The sequence below is a fragment of the Eutrema salsugineum genome, unplaced genomic scaffold (genome assembly GCF_000478725.1).
Source record: "Eutrema salsugineum unplaced genomic scaffold, Eutsalg1_0 scaffold_10, whole genome shotgun sequence".
Lineage (NCBI taxonomy): Eukaryota > Viridiplantae > Streptophyta > Magnoliopsida > Brassicales > Brassicaceae > Eutrema > Eutrema salsugineum.
In genome coordinates this window covers 3656023-3667457 of record NW_006256908.1, presented here as the reverse complement: position 1 = coordinate 3667457, position 11435 = coordinate 3656023, and the positions used below count along the sequence as shown (strand labels likewise).

The window sequence follows — 11435 nt, the reverse complement described above, 5'->3', positions numbered from 1 at the left end:
CATCACAAAAATCTTTGGATATGGCACACATTTTTTGGACTTCCAGGTACCTTAAACGATATTAACGTTCTTGACCGTTCACCTGTTTTTTATGACATATTACAAGGTCGAGCTCCAAAAGTGCAATACTGGGTTAACGGACACAAGTATAATATGGTATTTATCCAAAATAGGCAACTTTTATACAATCTATTCAACTGCCACAAGGTACAAAAGCATCATTATTTGCTACTTGTCAATAATCCGTTCGAAAAACATGCTTTTGGAGTTCTACAAGCTCGATTTGAAATTGTCAGAAATCCAGCTCTTTTCTGGGATAAGAAAAAATTTGGAAAGATTATGCGAGCATCTATCATATTGCACAATATGATAATAGAAAACGAACGAGATGGCTACACTCAGTATAACATAGAAGAATTCCAACAAACAGATTCAAGCAGAACTTTACAACTGGACACGACGTACTCTACGGATATGCTTTCAAACATCGGCAATATGATCAGCATTCGAAATCAAGTCCGTGATAGACAAATACATGACCGATTGAAAAAGAATTTAGTTGAGCATATATGGAACAAGTTTGGCACTTCTCAAGAGTAGAACTAAAAGTTTTATAATTTAAATATATGTATTTTGAATTTTAATTATTTCATGTAATGTTTTAATTTTTTTTATATGAAATGTATGTTTAAATTTAATATCAAATTATAAAAATTAAAAAAAAATACTAATGGAGAATTAGAATGGTAAAAGTTTCTTAACTTTTCATAATAAAAAAATAAAATAAAAATAATGTTAACAACTCCAATTTGGATCTCTCTAATATACATGCTCTTAGAATCAGAACACATCTTCCCTTAACCATAATCGATTCGGCCTGGAAAATGGCATGATCAATCTGTCCCAAAATCCGTTTGACCCAAAATAAATTTTGCTGATACATTCTGAAATTATCCTCGAATGAGATAGTGTTGAAAACTTGAAATAAATGGCTAAACGAACCATTACTTCTAAATATGTGTGAAAAATATATATTTCACTAATATAATAGCTCTAATTGGTGACAAGGAATGAGAAGGATTAATGAAATTCCTCTTCATTCCTTAAAAATACACCATTTATATGGAATTTATTTATACACACTAGGGTTTGCTCCGCGCTACGCGCGGATTATGTTTCTATAGATTTTGTTAATTTAGTTTTAAAATATGTCATTTTTACTAATAAATGATAGCAACTTTTAATTTTTTAAAAACAATCCTATTAATTCGAATGCTTTAAATGTAAAATATCACTTTAGTAGATTTAAACCCTATATATTGTAAACCCAAACCTTTATTTACAAAATTAGAAGTAGACTTTAGAAGAGAAAATGCTACAATAAAATAACTTAACTATTTTCAAATGTTAAAATTGTTTTCACTACCTGTATTAATCAATATGAAAGAGTGAAACAACCAATTAAACCAAATTACTCATAGCTTTGATATCTAGGCAATGTATAATATTGTCTGTTTGAAGATTTGAAATTTCAAAACAAAATTTGAACTTTATATGCTTTAAGTTTAAGTAGATGTTCTCTTATCTATACTATATTAATACAATTGAGACAATATTTATTAACATATAGTTTTAAACAGATTTAATATATTTACAATAACCAACAAATCAACAACTAATACAGAAAAACCAAACGTATCCACCATCAAAATAAACGCCTCATCTTCAAATTACACCATCTGCTCCAAAAGCTAGAGCTTCGACATTAATCTTTAAAAATTAAAACGATATCTTAATTACATTATTGACATTATTAGCACTAAGATATATAGAAGAGTGTTCAACCGTCAAGTATTGTATATCTTAGTAGGAAAATTTTGATCTTGAAACAAAGCTTACAAAAAATTATGTAAATGCAAAAAAGTTGGGCACTTACCATTTTTTTATATTACTTACATCAATCTTAATCAGGAGACCTTATAACTTTTACCAAGACCAGCTAGTGTACTACACTGTTTTTATAGCATCTTAGCTTCCATTCTTTTGACTCCCATTTATGCCTGCATAACCATATGAATACTACTCTGTTTTATAGCATCTTTTTTTTTTGTATTTATAGCATCTTAGCTTCAATTCTTTTGACTCCCATTTGTGCCTGCATAACCATATGAATATGAACTTCAATTAACTTTCCAAACGCCAAAGCATAATTAATGTATTTATAAGAGAATGTGGTTTCTCTTAGAGAATACCCGATCTCTCATCTCTTACTTATGAATTTTTTATTATCCTTGATAAGTCGTAATAATAGCTCACTAAGTGTTCTTGCACTTAACTTTTGACCATCAAATTTGTAATGAACTCTAGCCATATCCTCTAATTTTGAATCTCTCTACTCCTATCTTCACTTGGACCCCGGAAAATCTCTTATTTGTCTTTTCTAAGCTTAAGACCTCACTGATTTTGATATATCCTTACCGCTTCTCAACTTATCCTTACCGCTTCTCAACTTATCAGCTACAGTTTCCAATGATTTTTCACTTTTTATATTCACCATTAACCATCAATCTATCATTCTGCTATCTCTGTAGTAATTCATAGCAGCTTTATCTTTATTAAACATCTTCAGATAGCTTGCTTTTTTTCTTTTCCGTCCAAGTTGTATAATCACCACACCTACCATATGAACTTCATGTTTCTGTTTCCTCTATATTTCTCAGAAGCCATATACTAAGATCAAATACTAAATAGTGACCATGTTTGAATCTGTATTAAATACTAAATGTTTCTGTATTCTAACATTTTGTGAGGATTTAGCAAAGCAAAGATCTATTAAGAAGTATATATGATTGGTATCAGTTTTTTTTGTAGATTTAACTGAACAAAGTTCTTGTTGTTCGTTTTACAAAGATTTTCTTTGACAACGATGAGTATGTTATCAATTTTCCCATTTGTAGCATATTATTATACGTTAAGACATCAATAGATTCAAACCACTTCAAGGTTGATTTCTAGCTCATTTAAAATGATGGATGACCATATCTTTACAACTCATTTCACACAACATATATTCTACTCGAACCACTTTTACCCCTTTCTTATGGATTTGCCTACCAGCCAAAACATGTTCCATAAGGTAATTTAATTATGTCTTAGGTTAGAGAAATACCATGTTTTAGCCCATGGAGCTCTGAGGGCGAGCTGGTGAAAGGTGAAAGGTTAAGCACTTGCCATCAGTTTTCTCTATGCGAGACTCTCTCTGTGAACCTCACGACAGTTACTTTGATAGTTGGAATCTTGTGTACCTTCAAATCATCGATAACAGGTCCAATCAAGACAGGAATCTAATCTTCCTATAGTATCGAAACACAAAAAAACGCATTCAGAACTCATAGCGTAGACTAAATATGGTCTAGATAAGAGAAATCCAATCAAATATTAGAAGCTTAAATATTGCAGACTAAGTTTAGATAAACTGTAACGACTTTAGTTCACATATTGGAAAACTGATTCTAAAGAAATGGAACAGACTCAAGGACTAATTCAACATATAAGGTACAGAGAGTGAGGCACAGACTCATGAATTTCACGATCCAAGATATAGAAAGTGTTGTGTTGTTGTTGACTTTGCTCATGAAAAGCCTCTTCAATATCAACCGGTAAAGCTGCAAAATTTCAAAACGAAATTCCAAATCTCATATTCAGTACAATTCACCCAAATGAGAAATTCTTTGATAGAAACATTAAAAAAAGAGCGTAAAGTACATAGATTGCTTACACCGGAATCGACATGATTCAAAAAGACGTGGCGGTGGATTTTTGGTTGAGGATTTGAGCCAGAGGATGCCATGACTGTGAACGTATACGTTGTGTAAGCAGATTTTGTGACTTGTATTTTGGGGTTGAGCAAGTTCTATATAAAGAGGATGGAGAGATGGTGGCGATGTGGGAGTTATTACTTATTAGAAGGGTTGATGTTTGAGATTCCACATAGTGGGTATTTATAACAATAGAATGTGGGATGAGATGGAGTTTGTGGGGTGATTAAGTTTGAAGTTCATTTGTAACGGAAGATACCTTTGATTGAGCTATGATTTTTGTTTCAGATGTATTGGAGAGAGGGAAGAAAAATAGTTTCAGAATTTTAGGTCAGAAAAGTAGCAATGAAAGTGATGAATTGATCTTTGATTTGAGTTTTCTATGTGGGCTGGACTTCAAATGTGGGTTTTTAAAATTGGGCCTTTATCGATTCGTCTTCCGTGGCCGTGTGTGATTTGTTAGACGTTGGAATTTTTTTTTAGGGCATGAGTTGTAAAAGTTTTGTAAAGTTGCAAATAAATCGTTTAATCGGGTGAAAGTAATTTGGCATTATAAGAGGTTGTGATTGGCTGATTATTTTCCTGATTAAATTGGCTTACGTGGTTAGCCTTAGAAGTCAGCAAAGTAATCCCTTTTATATAAAGGAGATTCTCTTCATTTCTTAAAAAAAAATACACCATTTATAAGAAATATTTTTGCACACTATTTTTTGCTATTCCTTAATATTAAGAAATTATAAAACAAAAATATTCCTCATCAAATTAAAGAACAATAAGAAAAATACATTTTCATTATTTTTTTTCCTTTTCATTTCTTTCCTATTGTTGGAGGTGAAAACCGCATCCCGGTTTTCTCCGGTACAAACCGAGATCGGCGTAATATAAGCCCGGTTCACGAAGGAATGTACCGGGAAGACTGGGCTGAGTAAAGTCTTGGGCCGAACGCAGCCCATTAAGCCGAAGTCGGCGGGAAGCTTCTCAAAGGAACGGAGAAGCTCCTCGAGTTCGGTCGAAAATAGGAAAGTTTCCTAACGGAAAAAGGAAACTATCACGAGGAAAGGAAAGGAACCGAGAGAAAAGGAAAGTCCTCTCGGTCCCATATCGCCGAAGATGTGCTTGAAGACCGATTCAGAGGATATATATAAAGGGAGATGAATCGACACCAGAGAACATAAGATATTTCAGAGAAGACTTAGAGACTGAGAACTCATTACGCTAAATTCTTAGTTTCATTAAGTCTTAGTTCGTTGTTAACTACTTAACTACCGAACTCAGTTGTACTTTCTCGATTCGATCTAATAAAAACCGAGTTTACCGATCTTAAAGTACTGTTTTACCCCTTGTCGATATTCACATATCAAAAATTGGCGTGCAAGGTAGGGGGACTAAACAGAATTTTTCAGTCTTAGATCGGACTTTGGATAGATCGAATCAGCAATGACGGATCAAACCAACATTCACGAGGATGGAAACCCTCTCGGTGGAGAGAACGCTAACGTCCCAGCGGAACAAGGCGGAGGAATTCCTGGGGAAAACGCTGGAACGGTAGCCGGCCAAACCCCCGCGGCCGTAGGAGGTTTTGGAACTGAATTACTGCTCCAAGTGTTCAACGCCCAATTTGAGGCCATTAACAAAAGGAGCGAGGAACATTTCAGTCAGATGGCGGCACAAATCGCCGAGCTCAGTCAAGCACGAACTCCCCTTCGAGTTCGGAACATCATTGACGATCTTAATACTGACGGAGATCCAGCCGGAACTATGAGGTCTACCGCAGTCGGATCAGCGAATGCACCAGCATCGGATTTGAGCCAAGACGCCGAGTTCGAAGCAATGAAGGCGCAACTTCGCGAGATCACCTCGAAGATACATCAAGCAACGAGCGCGGCTCCGGAGATCGAGCGCGTCATTCAGGAAACACAGAAGACACCCTTCACACCGCGCGTAGCAGGAACGCCGGTCAAACACATGGAGAAACTAAAAATAAAGGTCTATGAAGGCAATACTGACCCCCAGCACTTTTTGATATCATTCGGCATCTGCATGAATCGCTACCAGTTCAAATCTGCTGAGGAAAGAGATGCAGTTCAGTGCCAACTATTTGTGGAAATTCTGGGAGGAGTAGCTCTCGACTGGTTCTCGCGACTCGAGGCCAATTCGATCGATAACTATAAGGAGTTGACGACGGCCTTCGTCAAACACTTTTCCATGTTCATCGGACAAAACACCAAGAATTCCAAGCTCTGGCAAATAGCCCAAGGACCAAACGAGAGCCTCCGCGATTTCATCCATCGCTACAAGACTATTGTCGCTAATTGTACGATCAGCGATGAAGCAGCTCTCTTATGCCTTCAGAAAGGAGCTCAGATTAAGACTAGCTTCCGAAGTGCGATCACGCATAACCCTCCACAGACGCTAGAAGACGCGCTACACCGAGCTAATAGTTACATTGCCGAAGAGGAAGAAGAAGCCACTTATGAGCAGAGTTATTCGACAAAGCAACCCGAACGTTCGAAAGCGACAACTAATGAACCACAGTCGGGATACGGTCGAGGGTACGAGAATCGTAAGAAGTTCTATGCTAATGCGATCCAACAACCGACCAAACAGTGGAACAATAAATGGGTCCGCAGTGAAGAAGATCAGGACGAGTCCTTGTTCTGCGAATTCTATAACCGGAGATGACATAGCACCGAAGAATGCAGGCACCTGCGAGAATATCTACTCGGCCAATACCAAAAAAGGCCAGTCTCAGTTGACGATCTCCGTCGCTTAAACGCGCCTAGGAACAGTGGGCAGACTTCGATCGACGATCTCCGTCGTTCAAACATGCCTCGACCGAATAACGCGCAGCTCGAGAACGCCATCACTAAAGATCCACCAACTCCACCAGCTTTACCGACGTTACCAACTTTACCGGCGTTACCACCACCGCCACCGAATCCGCCTGCTTTACCCGAACAACAGAAACGCAATCGCGACGACCGAGCACAAGAGAATCATGCTCCCAAAGCAAGGAAAAGCGTCAACATGATAATGGGGGCCATCGAAGCTTGCAGCTACTCTGTTCGAGCTATCAAAGAATACAGTAGACAGACCGCCAGCGCGCCCAAAGTCCCACAAGATCCGCCGAAGAGGACGCCTTTGGTATTTACCAAAGCCGACACAATCGTGCTGCATAAACCGCATAACGACGCCCTCGTCGTTGAACTACTTCTCGACGACGTCGAAGTTAGCCGCATTCTGGTCGATACAGGCAGTTCGGTCAACATCATCTTCAAGGAGGCACTCGATCAGCTTGATTTATCGTCCGATAGGATTGAGCCTTTTATCGAGCCACTTACAGGTTTCGATGGAGATCGTTGCATGACGGTCGGCATGGTCAACATCCCAATCTACCTCAGTGGAATCGCAAAGATTATCCAGTTCCTCATCCTCGACAAACCGGCGATCTTCAACGCTATTCTCAGTACGCCTTGGTTACACGCGATGAAAGCGGTCGCCTCGACGTACCATCAATGCCTGAAGTTCCCGACTCCCGATGGTGTCTACACTCTCCGAAGAAACCAAGTCGTCGCTCGATCATGCTACATAAACGAATGCAAACTTCATTTAGTAGACCAAGCTTGTGTCATCAGTTCGTTAGGACCGACGAACGAGCTCGTTGTCCAGCAGGCAAAACCTAAGCAGGAGTCGATTGTTCAAGTTTGCATCGACGAACTAAGACCAGAGCGTCAAGTCGGAATCGGCGCCGAACTCGACCCACACATCCGCGAGCCACTTATTCACTTTCTGAAACAGCATTCGTCAACCTTTGCTTGGTCGGTAGAAGATATGCCCGGGATCGATCCACAGATCGCGTGTCACGAGCTCAACATCGATCCGACGTATTAGCCAATTAAGCAGAAACGCCGAAAGCTCGGACCAGAGAAGGCACAGGCCGTCAACGATGAAGTCGAGCGGTTGCTCAAAGCAGGATCCATCACCGAAGTCAAATATCCCGATTGGTTAGCAAACCCCGTAGTAGTCAAGAAGAAGAATGGTAAATGGAGAATCTGCGTCGACTTTACCGATCTCAATAAGGCGTGTCCGAAAGATAGCTTTCCTTTGCCTCATATCGACCACCTTGTGGAAGCGACTGCCGGGAACAAACTACTCTTGTTCATGGACGCATTCTCCGGATATAATCAGATTCTTATGCATCCGCAAGATCGAGAAAAGACGTCGTTCATCACAGACCGCGGCATATACTGCTATAAGGTCATGCCCTTTGGCCTGAAGAATGCTGGAGCAACGTACCAACGACTGGTAAACCGGATGTTCGCAAGCCAGCTCGGGCGAACTATGGAAGTTTACATCGATGATATGCTTGTGAAATCACTCATCGCTTCCGATCACGCCGGTCATCTTCGCACATGCTTCGACATCTTGGACCAGTATGGCATGAAGCTTAATCCCACTAAGATAAAATTATGTTCAAACATCATCTACTACATACCGATCTAGTACTTGGATATTATCACAAGTCGTTATCGACGAAATAGAGTCAAAATTCAAATTAGATACCGATCTATTACTTAAAAGATTCTTTCTAAGTCAAAGATCACTCTTCCAGTACGACACAGTTCACGTGGGTTCCCCAGGCCGAGTTCAAACGCTCGCACAATAAGCCGAACTCCTCAGATTCGCACCGTAAGCCGAGTTCTCAACACTCGCAAAACGTAAGCCGAATTATCGCAATTCGCTATCAAAAGATAAAATTATGTTCAAACATCATCTACTACATACCGATCTAGTACTTGGATATTATCACAAGTCGTTATCGACGAAATAGAGTCAAAATTCAAATTAGATACCGATCTATTACTTAAAAGATTCTTTCTAAGTCATCGAGATACGAAAGAGAGAAACGAGCATATAATTAAAAAGCCTCCCGAGAGGCAAATAAGTTCAAGAATCCACCAAGGGTTCGGAAATAAAGTATTACAAACAAAATAAACCCATGAAAGGGCTAATGAGTTTGAGTCAAAGAAGAAAAAGAAAAGACTAGGCAGTCTTTGAAGTAGTAGCTTGATCGGCGTTAAGCATCTCCTCGTTAGAACTGAACAGCTCGCTTACCACCGGGTCATGAGCACTCTGAGTAACATTCACGGCCGACGCGTCATCTTCCTCCGAAAACGGAGACATTCGCTTATCCTCTTCAGTTAGGACGCAAGCATCGACCGAGCGGAAGTCCTCCAAAGCTTTAGCATGTTTCGCCTCGATGTCAGCTACCATCTCAGGCGGGACCTCGTACAAGCCTTTCTTCTTGAGCTGCTTGATGAAGCCGAGAACTCCAGTAAGCTGGTTGACCACCAGGTACGGCTTACGAGCTCGATCAGCGTCGTCCAAGCTTCGAATGACCTTCTCTAAGCGCTCGCATGCCTTCGCGTGAACGCTCTTAGCTCGACTCTTCCAGTGGGTCACCAAGTCCCTCAGCCGGTCCCGGTCCTTCTCGAACTCCTGAACAAGCGTGCTTTGAGCCTCGGTCACCTCCTTTCTCACTGCTTTCAACTCCGGGCTCTCTTGCTTTAGCAGATCGACCGAGGAGTGGAGAGTTTCATTAATTTGGAGCTCGGTAGCGAGACACTCTTTCGCTTTGGCGACCCTCTCCTCGAGCTCAGCAGCTCTAACTTGCTCGTCATAAAGAGCTACCTCGTACGCGGCAACCAGAGTGTTGGTCTGGCTGGCGAGCTATACAAAGTAAAGTATGGGTTAGAACTCGTACTTAGGAAAAATATCAAAATAAAGAAAAGGAATAGAGGAAGTACCACGGCAGTTGTGCGAGCAATCCCTTTGTACAAGTTAGGGAACCGGAGCTCAGATATCGCCGGGAGACTCGGGACGTCGGAGGAGATCTTGTGGTAAAGATCGGCGCAAGCATCCACGTTCTCCTCAAAAGGACCCTCTTCGTCATAATCAAAACACACCTTAGTCCTTTTGGCTGGCTCTGGCCCTGGAGAGCCTTCGGTGTGATCCTCGGCCTGCCTCTTCCGAGAGTGAGAAGCCTCAACTCGATCCTGAGAAAGAGCGAGGTCCGAAGCCACAGCCGTCGGTGGATTGAGCTCGGCGGGTGCATCCTGCGCCCGAGAAGAGTCTTCAATCCTCTTGGTTTTCTTTGAGGACTTCTTCTTCTTTAATTTCTTCTGACCGGCTTGGTCAGGTGAGTTCGCAGCAGGTGGCAGCTCTTCCGGTTGCTCAATGGTCCCTTCGGTAGCAGGGATAGGGGTCGGATCGGCGACGTTCGGTTCCTCCCCGTCGAACAAGGTGGGGATATCGTCGAGTGAAAGCATCCTTGCTGTCCGGGTTCGTTTGGCTTGTGACTTCGGTGCCCTTCGTCTTGGAGCAGCTCGGGGCTTGTTAGCTCGAGCTTTTGGTTCCGCGGTTTCGGTTTTCGAACAGAAGCTGCAATGGAAATATGTCAAGGAGGAGCTCGGAGTAAACTCAGAATAAAACAAATAAAACTGAATTCAATAATCAACACTTCAGGCCAACGACGTTTACCGGCTTCGCTGAAAGCTGCTTCGAATTCGGAGGTAAGTCCGGAGTTGAGAATAATGCTCGGGAGATGACGAACTGCAAAGATTAATCAAAGGAAAATTAGCAAGATGTAAAGTTGATAAGAAAAGCGACTAAGTATAAGATCATCTAAATCTACCGATCGGAATCTTCCACTCCGATTGAGTTGGGATGTCAGAATTACTGATTGTGAGATCGTTCATCTCAAGGAAGAAGTACATGGTCATTGAATTTACTAGGTTTAGCCCCAGTGACGATGTTCTTCTTCGGTTTGGCGTTCGCTGCGAAGAACCACTCCTTAGACTTGTGGATGTTGACCGAGAAGATATCTTCGAACAGACGACTAGAGGGGATTTCGCCGAGCTCATCGCACAAAGTAACGAACCCTACGTAGTTCGTTATCGAGGCTGGCATCACCTGCGTGAGAGCTACGCCGCGCCGGTTACAGTACCCAAGAATACGAGAAGGGATCGGAAGCGAAAGTCCGCATTGCGTGAAATAAGTCAAATATACGCAGAGGAAGCCTTTGGGGACGTCCCATGGCCGATCTCCGGCTTCTGGAATTATGAAGATGACTTGATCCGAGAGCCCGTGTTCTTCAAGTACGGCTCGAACAGCACCCGGAGAGACAGAAGAAGATGGGACGTTGTTGGGACGAACGACCTTTCGTCTTGGAAGTGGTGGCGAAGCATGATCCACTGCATCAAGGTTGTCTTTGGCAACTTCCGCTTCGTTAGCGTTCTCCTCCTGATTTTCTTCTACGAGTTCCTCGACCTCCTCGATCTCATGGTCGATACCACCAGCGTTCGGTCCAGCACGAGCTTCCGTCTCGCGAGTTTCTGTCGCCAACTGCTCGGTAGCTTTGACTCTTGGTCTAGCATGGCTGCTGCTCGCATCAGCAGACCTAGAGTTCTTGCGAACTAGATGTGGGGGATTGCTTTCTCCCTGAGACGAATTCGATAGATGAGGGTTTGAGGAGGAAGAGCTCGGCTCTGAGGATTCGCGGCGATCCTCTGGAAGGATTTGATTAGAAGAAGAGTTAATTGAAGAACTGGAAGACAT

At 41.6% G+C, this 11435-nt stretch overlaps 2 protein-coding genes across 2 annotated transcripts; one reads left to right on the top strand and one right to left on the bottom strand.

Annotated features, from left to right (window-relative positions):
• The first annotated feature begins 6644 nt into the window (after positions 1-6644).
• LOC112081519 lies at positions 6645-8321 on the top strand. Its single transcript, XM_024148274.1, has 2 exons — positions 6645-7640; positions 7710-8321. The coding sequence occupies exons 1-2, from the start codon at positions 6645-6647 to the stop codon at positions 8319-8321; spliced, it is 1608 nt and encodes a 535-aa protein (XP_024004042.1).
• Positions 8322-8861: 540 nt separating this feature from the next.
• Positions 8862-11435, bottom strand: LOC112081518. Its single transcript, XM_024148273.1, has 4 exons — positions 10593-11435; positions 10359-10430; positions 9626-10297; positions 8862-9548 (listed from the first exon to the last, which is right to left on the bottom strand). Exons 1-4 carry the CDS (start codon positions 11433-11435, stop codon positions 8862-8864), a joined length of 2274 nt encoding a protein of 757 aa, XP_024004041.1.

Bases quoted from the DNA above. Each gene is read 5' to 3' on its own strand.
- LOC112081518 (XM_024148273.1), bottom strand. From the start codon at position 11,435: ATGTCTTCCAGTTCTTCAATTAACTCTTCTTCTAATCAAATCCTTCCA. The intron at 10,298-10,358 runs GTAAACGTCGTT...TTTTATTCTGAG, and splicing joins AGCAGCTTTCAGCGAAGCCG to TTTACTCCGAGCTCCTCCTT. The intron at 9,549-9,625 runs GTACTTCCTCTA...TACTTTGTATAG, and splicing joins TTGCTCGCACAACTGCCGTG to CTCGCCAGCCAGACCAACAC.
- LOC112081519 (XM_024148274.1), top strand. From the start codon at position 6,645: ATGCCTCGACCGAATAACGCGCAGCTCGAGAACGCCATCACTAAAGAT. The intron at 7,641-7,709 runs GTAGAAGATATG...CCGACGTATTAG, and splicing joins CGTCAACCTTTGCTTGGTCG to CCAATTAAGCAGAAACGCCG.